This window comes from Nicotiana sylvestris, chromosome 8 (assembly GCF_000393655.2).
Source record: "Nicotiana sylvestris chromosome 8, ASM39365v2, whole genome shotgun sequence".
Lineage (NCBI taxonomy): Eukaryota > Viridiplantae > Streptophyta > Magnoliopsida > Solanales > Solanaceae > Nicotiana > Nicotiana sylvestris.
Window position 1 is genome coordinate 63,840,997 of NC_091064.1, and position 24,278 is coordinate 63,865,274.

The 24,278-nt window shown below is 37.0% G+C and overlaps 1 protein-coding gene across 2 annotated transcripts; it reads left to right on the forward strand.

The window, feature by feature from the left end:
- Positions 1-13,958: 13,958 nt before the first annotated feature.
- Positions 13,959-16,727, forward strand: LOC104227014 (uncharacterized). Of its 2 annotated transcripts, XM_009779143.2 has the most exons (4): positions 13,959-14,039; positions 14,134-14,297; positions 14,502-14,914; positions 16,665-16,727. In XM_009779143.2, the coding sequence occupies exons 1-4, from the start codon at positions 13,980-13,982 to the stop codon at positions 16,667-16,669; spliced, it is 642 nt and encodes a 213-aa protein (XP_009777445.1). In that variant the 5' UTR covers positions 13,959-13,979; the 3' UTR covers positions 16,670-16,727. The 2 variants fall into 2 exon arrangements, with proteins under 2 accessions (XP_009777445.1, XP_009777444.1); XM_009779142.2 differs by lacking the exon at positions 16,665-16,727 and having other exon boundaries at positions 14,502-15,193.
- Positions 16,728-24,278: the final 7,551 nt, after the last annotated feature.

Sequence of the window (24,278 nt, forward strand, 5' to 3'; positions counted from 1 at the left end):
AGGGTGCTTCATTTGTATGGTCGGATGAGTGTGAGGAGAGCTTTTAGAAGCTCAAGACAGCCTTGACCACAGCTCCAGTGTTAGTTTTGCCATCAACTTTAGGTTCATATACCGTGTATTTTGATGTTTCAAGAATTGGTATTGGTTGTGTATTGATGCAGGAGGGTCGAGTTATTGCTTATGATTCGCGTCAGTTGAATCCCCATGAGAAGAACTACCCCGTTCATGATTTAGAGTTGGCTGTCATTGTTCACGCGTTAAAGATTTGGAGGCATTATTTGTATGGTGTGTCTTGTGAAGTGTTTAATGATCATTGTAGCCTCCAACACTTGTTCAAGCAGAAGGATCTCAATTTGAGGCAACGGAGATGGTTGGAGTTGCTAAAGGATTATGATATCACTATATTGTACCATCCGGGGAAGGCCAACGTGGTAGCCGATGCTTTGAGCCGAAAGGCGATGAGTATGGGGAGTTTGGCATATATTCCAGTTGGGGAGAGACCTCTTGCAATTGATGTTCAATCCTTGGCCAATCGATTCATGAGGTTAGATATTTCGAAGTCCAGTCAGGTAGTGGCTTGTGTGATTTCTCGGTCTTCCTTATATGATCGCATCAGAGAGCTCCAGTATGATGATCCGCATTTGCTTGTCCTTAAGGACATAGTTCAGCATGATGATGCCAGAGATGTGACTATTGGCGATGATGGGGTGTTGAGGATGTAGGGCCGGATTTGTGTTTCCAATGTGGATGGGCTTCGGGAGTTGATTCTGGAGGAGGCCATAGCTCACGGTATTCCATTCATCCGGGTGCCGCAAAGATGTATCAGGATCTGAGACAACATTATTGGTGGAAGAGAATGAAGAAAGACATTATGGGATTCGTAGCTCGGCATCTCAATTGTCAGTAGGTGAAATACGAGCATCATAGACTGGGTGGCTTGCTTCAGCAGATGGATATTCCATAGTGGAAGTGGGAGAGAATCACTATGGATTTTGTAGTTGGACTTCCACGGACTTTGAAGAAGTTCGATGCTATTTGGGTGATTGTGGATCGGCTGACCAAGTCCGCGCACTTTATTCCTGTGTGTACTACCTATTCTTCAGAGCGGTTGGCAGGGATTTATATCTGGGAGATTGTTCGTTTGCATGGTGTCCCAGTTTCCATCATTTCAGATAGGGGCACTTAGTTTTCATCGCAGTTTTGGAGGTCTATGCAGCAAGAGTTGGGTACACAGGTTGAGTTGAGCACAACTTTTCACCCTCTAACGGACGGGCAGTCCGAGCGCACCATTCATATATTGGAGGACATGTTACGTGCTTGTGTCATCGATTTTGGAGGGTCATGGGATCAGTTTCTACCACTCGCAGAGTTTGCTTATAACAACAGCTACCAGTTGAGTATTCAAATGGCTCCATATAAGGCTTTGTATGGGAGGCGGTGTAGATCTCTAGTTGGTTGGTTTGAGTTGGGTGAGGCTAGGCTATTGGGGACAGACTTGGTGGAGGATGCTTTAGAGAAGGTGAAGGTGATTCAGGAGAGGCTTCGTACAGCGTAGTCGAGACAAAAAGTGTTATGCTGACAGGAAGGTTCGGGATGTGTCCTACATGGTTGGTGAGAAGGTTTTGTTGACGGTCTCGCCTATGAAGGGTGTTATGAGGTTTGGGCATAAGGGCAAATTGAGTCATCGGTTCATTGGGCCTTTTGAGGTGCTTCGAAGGATTGGAGAGGCGGCTTATGAGCTTGCTTTGCCACCTAGCTTGTCGAGTGTGCATCCGATATTTCATGTTTCTATGCTCCGGAAGTATATTGGGGATCAGTCTCATGTTCTGGATTTCAGCACGGTTCAGTTAGATGATGATTTGACTTATGATGTGGAGCTAGTAGCTATTTTGTGTCGTCAGGTTCGAAAGTTGAGATCAAAGGATATAGCTTTAGTGAAAGTGCAGTGGAGAGGTCAGCCCATGGAGGAGGCTACTTGGGAGACCGAGCAGGAGATGCGGAGCAGATATCCTCACCTGTTTGAGGCTTCAGGTATGTTTCTTGACTCGTTCGAGGATGAACGTTTGTTTAAGAGGGGGAGGATGTGACGACCCGGCTAGTTATATCATGGGTTACCGCTCCATTTCCCCCATTTCTTCTTCTTATTGCTTTGTTTATTGGTTTTATATATGATCGGGTTGGTTGTTTTGGGTTCGGAGAGGTTTTGAGAAGGTTTGAGACACTTGGTCTCTTTTGAGGAAACTTAAGTTGGAAAAGTCAACCGGATATTGACTTATGTGTTAGAGGGTTCAGATATGAGTTCCGATGGTTTGGATAGCTTCGTGAGGTGATTTGGGACTTAGGAGCTTGATCGGAATGTGTTTTGCAGGTCCGGAGTAGATTTAGGCTTTAATTGGCGAAATTGGATTTTTGGCATTTTTGGTTGATAAGTGAGATTTTGATATAGGGGTTGGAATGGAATTCTGGAAGCTGCAGTAGTTCTGTTGTGTCATTTGGGATGTGTGTGCAAAATTTCAGGTCATTCGAATGTGATTTGGTATACGTTTTGATCAAAAGCGTAATTTGGAAGATTTTGGAAGCTTAGGCTTGAATCCGATGTGTTTTGGGTGATTCGATATTGTTTGGGGTGCTTTGAAGATCGGTACAAGTTTGAATGGTGGTATGTGACTTGTTTGTGCTTTATGTTGAGGTCTCGTGGGCCTGGGGGTGATTTCGGAAGGTTGACAGAAATTTGGGAGTGGGTTGTAACAGCTAAAGTTTTCCTATTGCTGTCATAACCGCACCTGCGGCTAGGAGACCGTAGGTGCGGTCTCGCAGAAGTGAGATTTGAGTCGCAGAAGCAGAAAAGAGGCTAGGAAGGTTGTGACCGCAGAAGCGGTTGGAGAACCGCACCTGCGATGGCACAGGTGCGGAGTGTGCATCACAGATGCAAAATTGAAGACATAAGTGAAAAACCACAGAAGTGGTTTATGGACCACAAAGAGCGGAACCGCAGGAGCAGGATTTTGGCTGCAGATGTGAAATCCCTGGGCCAAAAGGTATAAAAGCATTCCTTCGCAATTTTGAGTTGTTCTTCACCATTTCAAGTCGGTTTTGGAGCTTTTTGGGAGATTTTGAAGTGGGAATCAAGGGATATCGTTTGGAGGTAAGATTTTTGAGTCTAATAATCGATCCTATGGCATTATTTCACGGATTAGAGTTGTAATTAATGGAAATTAAGGGTTAAAATTGGGGAAACTAGGCCTTGGTATTGGACACCTAGACTTGAGGATTTGAGGGACCATTTATGGTCGGATTTTGGTACTTTTTATATGTATAAACTCGTGGGGAGATAAGAAATCTATTGATGTAAATTTTATCGAATTTTGAGATGTGGGCCTAGGGGTCGGGTTTTGGTAGTTTCGGGATTTGTGTTGTACATTGATTATTTTCGCATGGGCTTCGTTACCTTAGCATATTTTAACATCGTGATTTTGATTTTGGATAGATTTGACGCGAGTTGAGGCCGATTCGAGGAGCAAAGGCGTCGTGGGCTAGAGTTTGGATCGGATTGAGGTGAGTAATAATTTTAAATGTTGTCCTGAGGGTATGAAACCCCGGATTGCACATCATGGTGCTATAATGAGGTGATGCACATGCTAGATGACGAGCGTGGGGTCGGGCATCGTTGGGGATTGTAACTTAGTCCATCCCGAATGACTGTTTTACCGCGTATTTGATTGAAACTATTTGCTATCATCATGTTTTGGGTTGAATGCCATATTTGGGCCTCATGCCAACTATTTGGACCCTTAGGGGATCTTTACTGATATTTCCTCACTGTTTTGACTTTATACTTGTACTTAGTCTTGCTATATTCTACTGTTTCATAACTTAGCCATGTCTACTCTTCTTTAACACTTAAAATGATTTTTTGAGCTGAGCATCATGTTTTACTGTTGCCCGAGTGGCTTGTGAGATTCTGACTGTGTAAGGCCGAGGGCCTATGTTGTGAGGAAACACTGATTATGATTATGAGGCCGAGGCCCTTAGATTTGTATGGCACGAGGTGGCTTGTGGATATGAGGCTGAAAGCCGATGTGATTATGCCACGAGATGGCTTGATATTGCACTTGGGCCGTAAAGGGCCCCTCCAGGAGTCTGCACACCCCCAATGAGCGTGGGTACCCATTGTGATATGAGAAAGAGCCAGAGGGGCCGTTATTGTTCCATGTGTTGCCCGAGAGGCTGATTCTGTTGGTATTGTGCACAAGGGGCGGTTCTTTATGTGTTTACCTTTTCTAATTGCATGTCTCTTACTTGCTTAACTGTTTAAAAAGCTAAATTTTATGAAGCTCAAATTGAACTTAAGTGACTTTACTTATTTTCACTATTTCATTGCTTTTACTGGCTTTTACTGCTTCTTTATAGCCTGCTAATGTGCCTTTTCCTGATTTCTTATTGCTCAATCTGCATTTATTATTATTACTCACTGAGTTGGAGTACTATGATGACCCAAAAGGTCATCACTTGTTTTTAAATAAAATTCTGCGTTTCGAGGCCTTAAAAAACCTCTTCTAGCATCACTTAGATTTGTGTGCACATTCGGGGCGCGTAGCCAAAAAGCTATTATGTGAAAATCTGTGAAAAATGATAAATTTTGACTATAAAATGAATTAATTTAACTTTGGTCAACGTTTTGGGTAAAGGAACCCAGACCCGTGATTTGACGGTCCCGGAGGGTCCGTAGGAAAATATGGGACTTGGGTGTATGCCCAGAATCGAATTTCGAGGTCCCCAGCCCGAGAAATGAATTTTTGAAAGAAATTATTTTCTGAAAAATATAAAGATTTTTGAAAGTGAAATATTATGTGAAACATGTGGTATCGGGTCCGTATTATGGTTCCGAAGCCCGGTACAGGTTCAATATGATTTATATGTGTTGTCGGTAAAGTTTAGTAAGAAACTAAATCCATTTGACGTGATTCGGACCTCAAATGCAAAATTTGATGTTTAAAGAAGTTTTGAGAAATTTTATTGATTTTGAGGTTTAATTCGATGTTCATGATGTTATATTGGCGATTTGAATTCACGACTAAGTCCGTAGGGTGTTTTTGAGGTAGTGTGCATGTTTGGTTTGGAGCCTCGAGGGCTCGGGAGGTTTTTGAACTTAGGAAAATTGCAAAATCTGTTGTCTGCTGGTGTCCAGGTGTTTGTGCTATGCGATCGCATAGGAAGGTTCGCGATTGCATAATGTAAATTTCAAGGGTCCTATTTTGTGCTATGTGATCGCATAGGTCCTTCCGTGATCGCATAGAGTAAATTCTGGGAAGTCCATTTTTGTTCTATGCGATTGCATTGTTTCTTCCGTATCGCAATGGCTTAAGCAAAGCCTGGGAAGGGAATCATTTTCTTCTATGCGATTACATAGACTAGTTCACGATCGCAATGCCCAGTCCCCCCTTACCCTATGCAATCGCATACCATTGTCCACGATCGTAGAGAACAATTTCGCCTAGTCATTTAAATAGTAACAGAACATACGGGATTAAACCAAAACTTCATAACTTCTTCTTCCAAACTCCAAATTGGGCGATTTTTGAAAGAGAACTTCACCACAAATCTATAGGTATGTAATCTTAGACTCATTTTCTTCAATTTCCATTAACACTCATTAGTTTTTTAGGCTTAAATCATGTTCTTAAGGGTAGGAAATTAGGGATTTGGGTAGAGTTAGGGCTTTTTGTATAAATGGAGTTTAGACCTCGTTTTGGGGTCGGATTTCAAAACTAATTACATATTCAGTCTCGTAGGTGAATGGGTGATCAGGTTTTGGTCCGAACCTCGTGTTTTGACCAAGCGGGCCTGGGGTCAATTTTTTGACTTTTTGGGAAGAATAATAGGAAATCTATAATTAAGCAATGGAATTGCATTGTTTAGCGTTTATTGATGTTATTAAGTCGATTATGTCTAGATACAATTGATTTGGAGACGAATTCAAAAGGAAAAAGCGGTGTTTGAGCCTTGAGTTGGCCTTGGAAGTTCGAGGTAAGTGTTTGGTCTAACTTTAGCTTGAGAGATTAGGAATTGTGTCCTATTTGCTACTTGTTTTTTGTTGAGTACAACGTATAGGCATGGTGATGAGTATCTATACGTTTGTTTCAAGCATGGATGTGAGTCTTATATTGTAGTTATTGTGACTGCGTTGTATTGTTCATGCCTTGATTGATGATTTCTAATGTTGGGCAAAGTTTGTGGAAGTAATTGTGACACTTGAACTTTGAGGAGAGTTGGCTCAAGTCATATTAAGAGAAGTGAAAGTATAAGTGATAATTGAACCTTTAGAGCATTGGCTCGAGTTGTGAAGCGAATTGTGAAGTGAAAGTGAGAAAGAGGAGAGATCATTATGTTGCCTCCCTTGCCGAGATATTGTTGCTTTATTTGTTATCTCCCTTGCCGGGATTTTGATGTTATTGATGTTGTTCCCTTGCCGGGACTTAATTGTTGAACCATTGTTCCCTTGCCGGGATTCTTATTGTAATTCCATTTATTCCCTTGCCCTATTGTTTGTGATTGTTGATTAGGTGAGGAAGAGTGTTAAAGCACGAAGGGTGATGCCGTGTATGATTTGTGAGGAAAGAGTGTAAAGCACGAAGGGTGATGTCGTACCGCACGATGTACCATTCCGTGCCGATTATATTGATTATATGGTAAGGAAAGAGAGTAAAAGCACGAAGGGCGATGCCGTGCACATTTTTGTTACTTGATTGCTTTGGTGAGGACAAAATTAAAAGCACGAAGGGTGATGTCGTGCATTTATTGGTTTCTGGTTCTTTGTTGATATTCAAGATATATTGTTTCTTTCATTTACTTGTTGTCTTTCTATTTGGAATTGATATCTCCCCCGCAGCATGCTACCCCTCCCATATTTGACTGTTTATTACTATTTTCTTTTCCGTTGTATATAATTGAACTGCACAGGTTATTTGGTAGTCTGGACATAGCCTCGTCACTACTTCGCCGAGGTTAGGCTAGGCACTTACCAGCACATGGGGTCGGTTGTGCTGATACTACACTCTGCACTATGTATAGCTCCCAGAGTAGCTTTTGGACCGTAGTTTGGAGGCTACCTTCAGTCCACTCGGAGATCCAAGGTAGACCTGCAGGCGTCCGTAGGCCCTGGCCTCTCCTCTATCCTTTATTTCTTGTTTAATCTCTTTGCTTCGAAAACAGTGTGTCTTTTATTTTCAGACATTCTATTTAGCACTCTTAGACCGTTTGTGGTACTGTGACACCAGTTCTGGGTAATTAAGGTTTCAGCTGTTGTAATAGGTGCATGTTCAGATATTTTATTGCTTTCTTCCGCTTATTCTAAATTTTCGCTGTTTACACGTTATTGTTTTATATAATGTTAAAGAGAATAAAAATTGGTAAAAGGGTAATTTGTCCAATAATTGGCTTGTCTAGCTCATATTAGTAGGCACCATCACGACTCCCGAGGGTAGGAAATCCGGGTCGTGAAAAGTACTCACTTTACTCCCTGCACCCCGTATGCAGATTCAGGCGCATCAGGTCCTGCTTGCGAGGGTTGAGAGCTTCCAGCAGATTCGGAGTTACACTAGGTGGTTGTTTGGCGTCACAACCTAGTACTTCTCCCTCTATCTCATATTCTTCTGTTTTAGTTATGTAATAGTTGAGTAGACTCTTTTCAGACTTGTAATTTTTATCATAGATGCTCATGACTGGTGACACCCTGATGTCGGACTGTGTCTATTCCGCAACTGTAGTATTCACCTTATTTTGGGATTTTATTATGTTAAATTCTTAATATTTATCATTATAATTGCTTAAAATGAATTGGAAGTGTGTCGGCTGGCCTTGTCTTCACGAGAGGCGTCATCACGACCGGGTCCGGGTTTAGGGTCGTGACAGTTCCGTTTACTCTACAGCATTTTTTCCTGACTGCTTCCTATTAAATATTGTTGTTATTAGTGTATTGTTGCAAGTATTTATTTGTACTCCTTATCCTGCTTAGTTTTATATTAATATTGTTTCCTCTATAAGTGCACCTTCGCACTTGTTCAAGTTATTTAGTTCAGTAGGTGTCTTGACTTCCCTCATCACTACTTCACCGAGGTTCGTCTTAGTACTTACTGGGCACCGCTGTGATGTACTCATACTACGCTTTTGTATATTTTTGTGCAGATCCAGGTGCCACGGTTGTTGTTAATTATTAGATGGCTAGTGGAGCTGTGGAGACTCAAGGTAAACCTGTCGTCGCGTTCGTAGGCCCCGGAGTTACCCTCTAATTTTGTATTTGTATTGTTTAAATTCCATTCCAAACAGTTTTGTTTAGGGATTTTCCTGGTAAACTCAGTAGAGCTTATGACTTGTACTACCAGTTTTGGGAATTGTAATTTGTATAATATTTTTATCTCGTATCTTTCATTTGATGGTTGGATTCTTTTAATAATTTTATAAGTGTTAGGCTTACCTAGTCTTAGAGACTAGGTGCCATCACGACATCATACAGGGTGAAATTGGGGTCGTGACATTTATCTGGCCAAATTCCATGATAGATTTGAGCTCAAGATCCTCGCCAATATTAATAATATTGAGCGCTACATTATATCAACAATATCGTCGACGATCATTATATATCGGTTCTATCATCATTCAATAAAGACATAAGTTATCTAAATCTCATATTTTCAGGTACTTGAGCCTCTCCCATGAGGTCTCATAAAGTGTTATGCCGTGGTGCTCTTATAGAGCACTTGCCTCATTAGTATAACCATCTTGATCATTTGCTCTTCTTCTTCTTCAAGGAGTTTTATCTTAGGAACCGATTAGTTCATTACTCTTCATGCGTGCCATAGACTCTGTCCATCATGGACTTTATTCTATTTGGAGCATTAGAAGCTGAAATATGATATTTAGCTTTGGGTCAACCAATGCGTCTGGCAATATTTTGCAAATGAATTATCACTTGAACTTCAATTTCACATTTTCTTGTACGAGGATCTAGGTGTACTTTTAATAATTCATTCCATGTATTACTTTTTCAGCTGCCCATTTTCTCTCCCTAATATTGGGATCACCAACACATATCCCAAACCTTCTTTGGGAACCCAACTTTGTGCATTGTGGTGGAACAATTAAATCATATAGCACATTCATATTTTTAGATGAAAATTGTTTGGTTCCTGACCCTGAACCAATTATGATAGGGAGACTTTATCATAACTTGTTGGCTAGATGTGTACAAGTGCTATTGTATATTTAATAATACACCTCATACCGAATTTTTATTTGGGAGTTTTGTTCTCATAACCAATGGTTTAACTATAATTGGAGGCATACAACTTTTGCTAAACCGACTTGGATTTAAACCAATATTATCAAGATAAATCATCATAATTTACATTCTAAAATTGTGCTCCAATAATTTGAGCAAACAACCTTGCAAAAACCATACTGTAAGTTGATAACAAACGCACATATGACCATACAATAGATGCATCTATTAAAAGTATATAATAGTAAAAGGTTCACATGGAAGGTGACTGGGCCCTATATATATATATATCACCTTTTATTCGTTCCAGAAATCCAGAGATTCAATCCCAACTTAACTGGTATATTATGAGAATAAGCAGCACAAGTTCTTGAAGAATCTCTATTTCTTCAATATATGCCAATGTGAATTCTCAATTAATTTTCGCATCATAATTGAACCGTGATGGCCAACCGGTCATACCAACTAATTTTTGTTTCTGTAAACTTCTAGTGTACTTGTGGCATGTGATTCTATCATCATGCTTATACATGTGTAATATATATAGAAGAAAAATTGGATAACCTTTCATATTTACCCGGTATGAGTATATAATATAAATATATTCAATCTTCCTTTCATTTATAGTCTCAAATGCAAACTACTTTGGTTAATATATTTGAAACTCAAAAAGTTTCTTTTGAGACTTACAACAATATCAATGTCATGAACAATTCATTCATCCGGGTAGTAACAAATTAGCTCTTTCAGATCCCTTAATTGATTTTATACTACAAGATCGTTTGTCACACCATCCCTATGGTCAATGTCTCGTTCACGGAGAAAATCATATCATAATAATTGTCACAGTCAACATCATCATAAGCAAAATTATTTCTTGCTTTAATTTTGCCTTTGATAACCTTTATAAGGCATGGCAATTTTGGCGTACCACATGTATGCGACCAATGACATATTCATGTAACCATATTGTAACATTCATTATCTTTATTTCTCTAAAACCTTCCTTAGAGGTGAGTTGTGGTATTTATCCAACCATACATAAGCACATTATTATGCATAATCTTCATCACATATATATTTTCACATTCACTTTTAGAAATGAGTCTGCATTTACAATGCTTATCACAAGTTATATTTCAAGGAATGTACTATAACCATTTGAGCGTGTCTCGTATTACCAGACCACATTGGTACATATTTCCTTCACCGTTAAAGGATTATTTTGAGAACTCTTATTAGTTCTCCTTTTTACAATTACCATAATGATACTATTATTATTTAGATTTTTGGCACGCCCACGTTCATTAGTCAACCACTTATTTTCATTTAGACTTATTATGCACTGCTATCATATTTACTTCAAGAATGGAGCAAATCAAGTGGGACAAGCTTCGTACTTTTTCTTGAAAAATATATTATTTTTCTTTAATCATCATTATATCATCAATATGGTGCATTGAGACTCAAACTCAATGCCCTACCCATATAAAGTATGTTTGGCTATAAATAGTTGAAACTCGAACCCAACTTTTATCATTATGGTGCACCAGAACTCAAAACTGATGTCTTATCCTCCGCTAACGGGATCGAACGCCATTTTCCTCGTAACAAACTTGGGTGTATCAATCTTAATATAATCACACATAAAATACCTATAGCCAAAAGCCTAAAACCAAATATAGCATAATCACACAAAAAATACCTATAGCATTCGTACGTTTTGTTCATTACAAAATCATTGTAATGATATGACTGTATGTCATGTATTAGAGATTAGCATGAAGGAAAAGAAAAATTCCGAATAAGTAGTAGCACCAAAATTACTAAACAGAAACTTCTAGCTTCTACGATTTTCACTAAAATATTGATTTTGGTTTAGGAGACAATTATGTTCCTTACTGATATTTAGGAGTAAAACTTTACCCATAAAAACTTCATATGAGTTCTAATTTCTTAGGATTAAAGAGCATAAAACTAGATATTTTGTATTAGTATTAATGTATAAACTCTTACCATTAAGAATAAAGTTACTTGCCCGCCAAAATGGTATGACCAGAGTCGAAGTTAAAGAGCACCTACCACATAATCTTGATGTAGAAAATCATGAAATGAGCAATTCATGCTGATAACATGTTAAGAAACTTAGCTCAAATATAATATAAAACAATAAAATAGACACGGAATATAGAGAAAAGAGAGAGCTTTCTTATTTCATCAAATATTTTTCAAGTGTGTTCAAGTATGTAGTAGATGATCCCCAATACCTCTATTTATTGGGTTACATAAAGGTTTACAATAAGGTTGCTTTAAATATGGTATTAAACGTTTGAGATCATGGAAGAAGATTATGAGAAGGTTATGGAGGCGTGAGAGTTACAACTTTAATGATGAGAAGTAGTGGGGGTTATCTACATAATGGAGAAGAGTAGTGTGAGTTATATTTGATTAGTGAACATCCATATAAATATATATTTCATAACAGTTTTCTATTTTTCAAATTTAAGGGCTCCAAATAAATTTTGGCTTTAGGCCAATAAAGTGCTTGAGCTGCCCCTGCTGACTATCATCCATGGTAGTAAAAGAAACCTACAATTACAACGACGCTTCAGTTTCAAACCAAAATTCATATGGATTAACTAGCTTTACAATGGCGGTAAACCTACTATCGCTCTTCTTCTTTGTTCCGACTTAGAACCAACAATATAACCAAGCTAGTGCAAGTGGAGTTGCTTAGTCTTTTTCTGAACTGTCGTTGCCTTACGTGCTTCCTATCTATATGAGTTAATTGTTGGAGTTGTTTATAAGCGGTCGAAAAAGATGGCATAAGATAATATAAAGCAATAGGATAATATGAAGATATTTATCTTAACGATGCATGTATTTAATATAAGGCCTAAATAACTTTTTTGGAAGTATCAACTTGGTTTGGAGGGTTAAACTACTCTATCAAGTTTAGAATTCTAAATTCCAAAATAATCGGATCCATAAGGCTTAATTTGTAAATTCTTGAATGATGTTAATGAACTTTTAATTGGACTAGCATGCCAACAGGATAAATAGCAAACATATACTGACCTTAGTGAAGATGAAAGGTCAATTTATCTACTTATTCAAGCATGAGGATGAGTGATGCAACATTAAATTTTTTAATGAGAAATTTTGATTTAGAAAATGAAAAATTGATGAAGCAGTTGTCTAATTGTAAGAATATGTTCTCTATCATATTAGGGTTGATAAGTTAAGTTACAGCTTGCCATTGACCTTATCAGGTGGGAACAGGTAGCATAGGTTTTAAACAAAACCTCTTACATATATTATCATAGATAAAAGGGGAGAGAAAAGAAAAATAGAAAAGAGATTTTTGGGTGCCTCAAATATATGTGGACGTTGGGCATTTTACCTTGGCATAGTTCGGAGTAAAATGATTAAACTAATAATTTTCGGTAATTCTAACAAAATATTTTTTAGTTTTTGAAACAAAAATAAATATAGTATATACTTAGAAATTTATTAAAAAATTTATAATCAATAATAAATAGTAATATAAAATATTTAAAAAGTATAGTAAAAGGATTTCTTTTGACTTCCTAAATAATATAACTACGTCAACTTATTTTTCACCCTATATTACAAACAATGTTCGTCATAGCAGGCGCCATTTTTTACTTATAACCTATTGTGTGGTTCGTCAAATTCAAGGATTAATTTATTTCAACTTGATAGAGAAGTTGACTTTGTTTGCTCTGATGCAACTTACCAATAACCATTTACCTCTTTTGTCTTTTTCATTTCTCTCTCATCCTTTGGTGTACTACTTGAAGATTGTATATAAGTACGGCCATCCATATATGTATAAGTGGATAAGAATATTATTATTTCCAACTTGACTTATAAAATTACACTTTACAAAACATATTTTATACTTTAAGGAGTCGTTTGGTTGGAATAGGGTTTATGCCTGTATAAGTTATGCCGGTATAAGTTATGCCGAGATTAGTTATGCTGGGATTGTTGTTTATTTACTATTTGGTATGTTGTATTAAGAAAGACAATTGTATAATTTATAAGAATAAGGCATAAGTTATACCGGTGTTAATTATCTCACCCTCTATAAGGTATAAGTTATCCCGATATTAAAATTAACACCAGAATAACTTATTTTTGGTTTGCTAACCAAACAGAGTATTAAAGTGATATTAAATTTTTATACCATCCCTATACCTTCTTGTACTTCATACCAAACCACTCCTAATTTCTTGCATACCAACATGAAAAGACAAAGCTAATAGGTAGATCACGAATCTTGTTAACTACTTCAACGTCAACACCAACTAAATGTCATACGAATAAAAAAATAAAGTTGGAAAAAGAGCAAGATATCTATTCTTTGTCATTAAAACATTTATAAAGTATGGGTGTACCCATAGAATAATATATAATTAAATAAAAGTCGGTATAAAGTTAGATACTACATTTATTGACTGTTGAACTGCAACTAGTGTACACGTTGTAGTTGTGTCTAGAAAATGTCAACTGTACTCTCCAGAAAACAACTAGTCCTTTAAGAATCTTATAATATATATTCTCAAGTTTGTATTTAAAAACAGCCAACAGTTGTTGTGAACACCACTAGTTCTTTTATATCTTGAAAACAAAGGAGGAGGAAGAAGAAGAAGAACAACAAGAGAAAAAGACAGAGATGAAGCTAGTTTGGTCTCCTGAAACAGCTTCAAAAGCTTATCTTGACACCATAAAGACAGTAAGCAGCAACAGATTTTGCTTCGAATATTTTCCTCCAAATTTTATTTTTCATTCAGTGCTTTAATTGTTTTTGGACTTGTATTCATATGCAGTGTGGAATTTCAAGAAAATCCTGTGCTGCAGAATTTTTATCAGCCATGGGGGCTGGGTACAACGCCAAATTAATAGTTGAAGCATGGAAAAGTGATAAGATCAATGGTGACTCAATCTCCACAAGCATCGGCCTAGCCGTCGCATCAAAACATAGTCGTGGCAGGTACGCAGAGGCGGATACAACCTAGTTTATACCGACTCACTTGGATCCAGTAACTTTAACACATACTAACAAATATATGTAGAAAATTACTAAAAATTTTAAATATAAAAGTCATAACCTAAAATTTCAAAAGTGCAATGAATTAATATTAAGATTTAAAATTTGAACAAAAATCAAGTTTAAATTCGGGGTTCATTTCTGTAGGTATGTGTGCATGGTGCCAGACGAAGAATCAAGAGTAGCGTATGTAGGCGCCATGCAAAATTCAGGCATGTCCTTGCCGGAAATGATGGTGGGAGAGGCAGAAGAGGTGATGGAAAGATTAAATGGGGTTGACTTTTTGATTGTGGATGAGAAGAGAAGTGACTCTTTTTCAATCTTTAATAGTGCTAAATTGAGCCATCGTGGAGCAATTTTAGTGTGCAAAAATGGAAGGAATATAGAGACTAATAAGTTCAGTTGGGATGGAGTTCTTGATAGCAAAGTTTGTGTTGTGAGATCAGTGACACTTCCATTTGGGAATGGATTGGAGGTTGCTTATATAGCAAGTAAATATGGAAATCAAAAGGCTCGAAAATACGCCAAGCGTTGGATTAGACACATTGATCGGAAGTCAGGTGAGGAGCATGTTATTCGACGATGATCTGCATACTCAAGTGCAAACCTCAAATCGAGATCTCATGTAGTTTGAATATATTTTTTTTTTCTTTGTATATATCAGTTTGTCTTATGCTAATGAGGCCTTGTTAGAGCCTAGGTTGAGGCACTTTATCCTTTCTGCTCCCAAAGGAAAGAAATAGTTCTTGGTTTTACTGAAGGCACTTCCATGACGATTCTTGCTTTTGGTATAAATTCTGTGATTTAAGCCTTTTTTCTGAGGTTTTTCAGTTGATGTATGTTACTCGCATGTGATTCACATTAATTTAGATATTCAAGGTATAAAATGCTCTATGTAGATGTTGTCTATTTATTTGAATCTCTAGAAACTATTGTGTTCTACTGAAAGGAAACTTGTTCTAGTATTTTTTATGTTATAAATTTGCTTCGTCGAGGTTCTATCATGTTTAAGTTTAGTTGTACAATGTTTAACAGATTTGAACTTCCTGCTGCAATTTTTGATATGATTGCTAATTTAAATGATTCGGATGAGATAAGTCTTACAAGTCTTATGGATGATACCATGGTAAGTAAACTTATTTTAGTTCATGAAAGGAAGTTTCTTGGTTGTATATGCAAATGAGTCTGTTTGATTAAATAAATCTTGTCTAGTATTTTGTTTTGACTATAGTATTGTATCTCTAGGAGTATTAATAAGTTCTGATGCAACTTTATTTTGGGGAGTACTTTATTCAAGCTTGCACTGCTAGCTTACATATCTATTTTTCGCTACAATTGCTATAGCCCACATCTCTTTCAGTAAGTCCTCATCCAGAATTAGAGATGGATCGACAATTTTGGCCACTAGAACTTGTTTTCCTCAGTATTAATACATCTTGCAGGCCTATATTATGAAGGTTAATCAAAATGGTTCGACAGACAAGTAGGAGCGTCACAAGGCTAGTCAGCTACTTAGAAACAACATTACCCTCCCCGGACCCCACTTGTGGGATTATACTGGATTGTTGTTGTTTAAGTTATTTCTCATAAAAATATGTTATTGGTTTTTCTTAAGTCTTTGGTTTCAAGAAGACTAGACGTTTTGGTCTGATTGCCCATGGGAGGTCCAGGAGGATGACTTGAAATATGCATGGCTATTTGTGACCAGGATTATATAATGATTATATAATTTCTTGCCGGGCTGTGGAAAAAGAAAAAAAGGAAAAATGATAACCATACCAAATAGTTTGAAATAAGCATCAAATCAAGAGTGCTTTCAAGCATGATGCACTTTACCTTTGCACATAATCCAGATTGTGGATGATTGTTTCTTTCTCCTAGTCGTGCATTAGTAATCTTATATTTCCAACTATGTTTCTGCGAGTGCTTTTGAGGTTTTGTGTTTCCACAAGCTCTTTTTAGGTTGATGGTTCCTGTTACAGTCATTTTGGTCATCTTACCATCTTGATATTTTTTGTGCTTCTTTTACATGGCTTCTTAGTATTGTCCCGTGTTATCTTTCTTTTCATTAATTTGTGCTTATGTTGTCATGGGCCAAGGGTCTATGGGAAACAACTTCTCTATCTTCACAAGATAGGGATAAGGTCTGTGTACACATTTCCCTCCCCATACCCACTATGCGGGATAATACTGGGTATGTTGTTGTTATAAGTAGTAACAGTTAAATAAGCTTCCACTAGTTTCATTTTGCACTTTTGTACTTTATTGCTTCTTTTTATCAAAATCTAATTATATTTATTTTCTTTTTAGGATGAGCATGCGTAATTGAACAATCCTCACATCTGGTTCATGAGGTGCACAAGCTGTTGGAAGAAGATTTATTTTTTTGGTTACTATTAGAATAGAACTTAAGGACCTTGGAAGATTTATTTTTTGGGTTACTATTAGAATAGAACTTAAGGACCTTGGATATATGATGCTTTTACTCGTTTTGTAAGTAAAGATATACTTTTAGGATTATTTAGTTTTTGAAAGTTAGTATATCCACTTCATAAATTTTTAGTGTAGACACTTTATTTATATTTATTTAAAATACGATTTATAATTCGTACTTGTATTTGTGAAAATTTAAAGAATATATGAATTGTGTATTTAGTAACAACATATAAATTATTGCCAAAGTAGTACTAGAGAATCTATTGGCAAAAAGGTATTATTGTCACAATAACAATTGTTGCTAAAAGTCTTGATAACAGATTATTAACTTTATCGCTAATTTTTTTTAGCAACAACTGATATTATTGGTAAAAAACTAATGTTGTCGAAACAATAATTTTTTATTGCTACATGTCTTCAAAACCCACGACTTCATTGACCTTTTACCAACAAAAAATAACTTACGGCAACGGTAGATATTGTTGCGATAAGTTACCTTTTGGCAACAATATTCTCTGTTGTTGCATATACTTTTCCCATCGGTGTTTACTGCAGCGGAGTGCAACGACTTCTTTGTCGTTGCCAAAAACATTTTTGCCAACAACGTTGAATATATGGCAACAAAAAATGTTGTTGCGAAAGGCCTTCATTTTTGTAGTACCTGTACAATTCATATATTTAACAAGTACAGAATAATAACATGACCAAGTCATAAATCACAAAATGAACAATCCCGGTGTAAGTTTATCAAGTACTCTGCTCAGTCGGTAATCCAACATATATAAAGATGATATGCAAGTAGATCATGTAAATAACTAAGGAAAATTACAATTAAAGATGAAATGCGATAACCAAATAATACTGGCCAGATTTTCTCAGAATCTCCATAACTGCACCAACCACTAATCAGTTTTCCTCAATTCGCGTGTACACCATCAAGAGAGAAACATAAGAGGGTGACCCTAGGGTATGGATCCATATTCACACGCTGCATAGACAACTCACGTGTTGCACAGACTCTCACGTGCTAATAATATTAACTGCACGAACAACTAACGTGTCACACGAATAACTCACGTGCTTCACAGACAACTCATGTGTTAATAATTACAATTCGCCATGTGTGGTCACGTGCATAATATCACATTCCATCCGACATGGTCATGCGCACAATATCACAATTTGCCCAGCGAGGTCATAGGCTACCAGTCCCAACCATATTACACATAAAGCTAATATGCAAGAATACATGTACATGATCAATAATATCAAACTTCATAATTTTGGAATGGTACATGTGTGACATGCTAAAGTGTATGTGCAAGTGTGATATTATAGCCCAAATTAGGTGAATACATCACAAAAATAGTATCTATCAGGTGTAATTAGGAGATTAACCTCTATGCAACCTCGAACATGGCTCAAATAGCTTACAACAAGTGTACAAATAAGAGGAACATCACAACATGAAGCTTAGCAATCAAGTTAAGGCATATCATAGCCGAAGCACTACTCCGAGCATGGATAAATACCTCGGTGCACGCAAATGGGCTCAACCCACATAAATATGTGTCACTCATAGCACGTAGCTCTCATAAATAACTCAGGCAACTAGTGCCACAACCAAGTTTAAGTAAGATACTTACCTCAAGCAAACCAAATCAATCCTCTAACAAGCCTTTCCCGCATGAATCAACCTCCGAACGGCTCGAATATAGCGAAAATAACTTAATATTATCAATAAAAGCCATATGAACCGATTTCAATTGATAAATATAAGATCTTTAACCAAAATCAAAAAGTTAACCCCGGCCCGCACCTCAGAAACCGATCAAACTCACAAATTTTGGACACCTATTCGATTACGAGTCCAACCATAAATTATATAATTCCGACCTCAAATCGGCCTTCAAATCCTGAATTTATACTTTAGGAAAGTTTTTACTAAAATTCCCAATTTCTTCAATTAGATTCATCAATTAAATGCTAAAAATAAAGATGGAATCATGAAGAATGAACGACTCCGAGTCAAAAATACTTACCCCAATCCAAATCGTAAAAATCCCCTCCAAAATCGCCCAAACCAAGCTCTTTAACCCAAAATGTGATATAACAACCCAATCCTTCGAAATAGAGTATTTAAAACATTTTGCCCAAGCATACCCTTAGCAATCGCAGAAATGCTTTCGCGATCGCGAAGAACAAAATTCTCCAACTGCCAAAATCTCCTCGTGAATGCGGCATACTAGTTGCAAATGTGATGACCAATACTGCCACGGCTACGTGAACGCTTATCCTCTAACGCGAGCGTGAAGGCTTAAGGCCTGATGCCCGCAGCCAGCTTCCCTTCTACGCGAACGCGTTGTCCCTCACGCAATCGCGAAGGCCACTGTCCTCCAAAGCATCGCGAACGCGTGCACCAACTCGCAAATGTGAAGAAAAATTCTCCCGCCAACCAAGAAGCCCTCTGTGAATGTGATCACTATGTCGTGATCGTGAAGAAGAAAATTCCAGACATTAGATCAGAAATCAAACTCACAGCGAAATATTCCGAAATTCATCTGAATCACACCTGAGCCCCCTCCCCCAGCCCCCCTAGACGACGTCCAATCATACCAACCAATTTTAAAATATAACACAAACTTATTCGGGACCTTAAATCCTACAAAATAACATCAAAATCATGAATCGCACCCCAATTTAGGCTTACAAAAACTAATGAACTTTCCAAATTCAAAACTTACGCCGAACATGCTTAAACACCTCAGAATGACCTCAAATTTTGCATGCAAGTCCTAAATGACACAACAAGCCTATTCCAACTCCCAAAATCAAAACCCAAACCCGATATCAATAAATTCAACTCTCGGACGAACTTATCAACCTTCCAAATCTTCAATTTTTCGATTTTCACCAAAATGCACCAAACCAACCTACAGACCTCCAAATCCAAATTCAGACATACACTTAAGTCTAAAATTACCATACGAAGCTATTGAAACTATTAGAACTCCATTTCGAAGTCGCCTACTCAAAAGTCAAATTCCAGTCAGCTCTTTCAACTTAAGCTTTCAACATTGGGACTAAGCGTCTCAATTTACTTCGAAACTTTCCCAAAATCAAACAAACTATCTTGTCAAGTCATGAAACCTCAAATACATATAAGTAAATTATCAAATAGGTAAAACGGGGTTAAAGTACTCAAAACAACCGGCCGGATCGTTATATATTGTGTCACTAAATTGTATCTTTCCTAGATGATAAGTAACATGGTGTTGCGGATGTTCATTATCAATAGTGATTTTTACCATCTAATAAAATACGTAAGCGTTGAGGATATTCATTATCAATGGTAGTTTTTTTCCATCTAATGAAACAAGTATCTTACATGTTTACCTCTATTAATAGATTTTTAAACAACTATATCTATTTATATTTAAATCTTAACTCACATGTTTTCCTTTATAGATAGATTTTTGGAGTCCTGAGAGGATGGTTCAATAGAGAATAAGCTTAGATAGTCATTTTCTCTGAGTTTTCTTTGTTTTTTTAGAGTACCATATTATTTACCCAATTGAGATACTCTAACATGCAATATATGCATATACACTTAAAAATATTATCTATTCTATCTCAACTAAATTTATTTATAAATATACATTGCTGTCATGTATAACCGTGCGAAGTGCGACAAATTCCCTACTTAGTTATCTAAGTTCGTATCTCCTTATGTATTTAAAAAATAAGTAGAGGAACACATTGACTGTGTAAATACGGTTGGAAGCTGAAAGAACAACTATTAAATGAATAGTAAATGGCTGAGATAAACTATTTATTTGTAATGAAGGGAAAGATGAACAGAGTTCTAAGGAAATGAATACGCTGTAGGAATTAAACTATTCCATCAGGCCTTAAAGGAATTAGCTTTAGAAATCTGTACAATTAATTTATTGAAAATAAATTTACCTTTTGATACAAAAATATTGCTATATGAATAGTCTTCAAGAGAAGGGTACAATGGTTATTCAGCCTTTGACGTGCATTTTAGTAACTTTAAGTTTAGAATTAATCAAATGTAGAACTTATATTAATAACACAAAAGTATAACCACATTTAGGATTCATAATCCTAGCTTAAAGTGCTTAGACATAATAAAGAAAGAAAATACAAAGATGATGAAAAATCTAAACATAATATCTAAAAGAGTAGAGAAATTAAGATTGAGCAAACTATGAAAAAATCACCCAAAACACTTAAGGAAAACTCCAAAGGTCGCTCACAATATTTTCTTATGCAAAAGTTACCCTAAAATGATCTAAGAATATCTATTTATATTAAGTCCCAAGAGTGAACAAAAATATCTCATCAGGTTAACGGTTGAGCCAACGGTTCTTCAATTCTTCAGTTTCAGCTCTGGCTTAGGTCCAACCATGACTATGATCGAACCTTGTCGAATTAGCTCCTTTTCTTCGACTCTTTAGGCTCCTCTTGCAACGGTTAGTGATCCATTGTCACGGTTTTCTTAGGTTCTTGCTGCTTAAGTTTTTCTCATAAAAATCGCAAGAGAAATGTTTCTCTTTGGCGTAATATAGCATAACCTACTCCATCCATAGGAAGGAAAGCTCGAATTCCTACGGAGAAGGTGAGAATGATGCAGGAACAAGCGCAGAAAATATGTAACCAGCAGCAGAGGCAGGAAAATTAAGCATAAAAGATAAAAAATAATGAATTAGAAGTATCGGAGAAAAGGAAAGAGGTGAATGAAGAGCATGGTACATGAATTGGAAAATCCCAAATTATAGAGGAATGGTCGGCAATTCAAGCATCCAACAGTAAGGGGAAGATTTCATGGGTGGAAGAAGTTGAAGCAGAGGCAATTGAACAGGAGAAGTCGACAAAATTGACCGGGAGGAGTTCAATTTGGGATAATTTTAACATCAATAAGATATCTAATGCTGGTTTCAAATTGGATTTCTTAACGCCAGAATATAATCGATGAGGTACCTGTTTGTGAAATTGGAGTAGATGATCTAACTTCTGAAATTGAGTATTGGCAAACTGCTGTTCTGTGTATTCTGGGGGAACATACCCCTTTCTCAATACTAATTGGCTACATACAACGTTTGTGGGCTAAATTTGGGATAAATAAGATAGTAATGCTGAAAAAATAGGATAGTATTGGTAAGGTTTGATTCTGTAATTGGGAGGGATGATGCTGTTCAGGGAGGCATTTATCATTTTGATAACAAGCCGTTCATAGTTAAAGTTTGGAACCCAGAGATGGATTCACGAAAGAGGAACAACATACAGTACCTATATGGATGAAATTACCTGGATTAGATTTTAAATATTGCAGTCCCAAATAACTAAGTAAAATTGGAAGTTTAATTGGGAAATCACTTATGGTGGACCAAAACATTGAAAAGAAGGTGAGGTTGAGCTTTTCTAGGCTATAGATTGAGGTGGACATTGATGGGCATCTACCTGAAAAGATATTGTTCCGAAATGAACGAGGTAATCTGGTTGACCAAAGGGTGCAATATGATTGGAGGCCTACGCTGTGTAAGTTCTGCCAGAAATATGGGCACACTGATGAAAACTGTAGAAAGAAGAATAAATATATTGGGGAGGAAACAAAGGGACCTATGCCACCCATTTTGAAAGAAACAAATGAAGGAAGACAGGATGCACAAGAGATAAGTATAGAAGAGAATCAACAGAGCTCAGGGCAACAGGAGGAGAAAGGAAAGACATAGAAGGATAGATAGCGAATTGATAAAGAGGGGTGGATTACACCTCTGAACACTAGGAAGCAGCAGACAAAACAAATGTTGCATATGCAGGCTACAAACACATTGCAGGCACTGAACATGCAAGGAACTAGTTTGTAAGGACCACTAAATATGGGCCGGAATGAGGGAGCACATCAAATACCTCCTCTAGAAATGAATAATATGATATGATGGAATATAAGGGGCCTAAACAGCCCCAATAATCAGAAGGAAGTCCAACTTCTCTGCAAAAGAGAAGGTGTAGGAATGGTAGGTTTGGTAGCAACAAAAATAAATAAAGAAAGAATAGAGCAGCTAGCTGATAAACTATTCCATGGAGCTATGTTAGGATTGAATTGGTGGAAACACAGTAACAGAGGGAAGTATTAGATTTCCAGCACTGTATGGAGTCTAGCGGCCTGATAGAATTACCTGCCACAGGAAGTAGATTCACATCGAATGATAGACAAGGGGAAAATAAAGTGTATTCTAAATTTGAATGGGTGTTCATCAATAATGAATGGCTGAATCAAATGCCTGTATATGTAGCTAGATATCTTAACAGAGGGCATAAATGACCACAATCCAATTAAGGTGGAACAATTATATACAAAACATAAGGCAAGCAGACCATTCAAGTACTACAAGATATGGGCAAGTCTTCAACGTTTGTTGGAAAAAGTTGAGACAACATGGCAAATGCAGGTGCATGGATGTGCTATGTATCAGGATTTGAAGAAACTAAAGGCATTGAAGCAAGTATTGAAGGAACTAAACAAACTCCATTTTAGGGATATCTTTGCAGAAGCAGAAGATGACAGGATAAAATTGGACAGATACAAAGAGAGTTACACACACCCCCAAGATATCAGGACCTACAGGGAAAGGAAAAAGCACAATATTAGAAGTTTAGAAGGTATTCTTACCTGGCAGAAAGCTTTCTGCAGCAGAGAAGTAAAGCAACATGGATAAGGATTGGAGATGACAACTCAAAATGTTTTTTCTCTATAATTAAACACAAGAAACTTCAAGAGGTCGTTATGCAGTTAAGGGATGACAATGATGTTATACACATAGAACCAGAAGAGAATGCCAAGATATTTGTAGAGTATTATAAAGAATTATTGGGGAAGAAAGCAGTAGATAGAACAAGAGCAGCAAGAAGAATTATGAGGAATGGACCTGTGTTATCAACAACACAACAGATGGATATGATAAAACCATACATATATAAATATGTGAGGGATTCTATATTTAGTATTGACAACAACAAGAGACCAGGCCTTGATGGATATGGAAGTGATCTCGTAAAAATGGCAAGGAGGATTGTAGGGAAAGATGCCACCACTACAGTACTCCAATTTCTGAGCAATGGCAAGCTACTGGCACTTGAATGCCACAATGATAACCTTGATACCTAAGGTACCAAGCCCATAGTATGCCAGTCAACTTCGACTAATATCCTACTGTAATGTCCTCTACAAGTGTATATCCAAAGTAATATGCAAGAGTTTGAAACAAGCTTTGAACTATCTGGTGGCACAAAATCAGGTAGCATTTGTTGAAGGGAGATCCTTGGTACATAATGTCCTTATCTGTCATGACCTTTTGGGATACTATAACAGGAAAACCTCGCCGAGGTGTTTAATAAAAATAGATTTAAGGAAGGCATACGACATGGTGAGACGGGAGTTCATAGCTGAAGCACTGGTAGGAT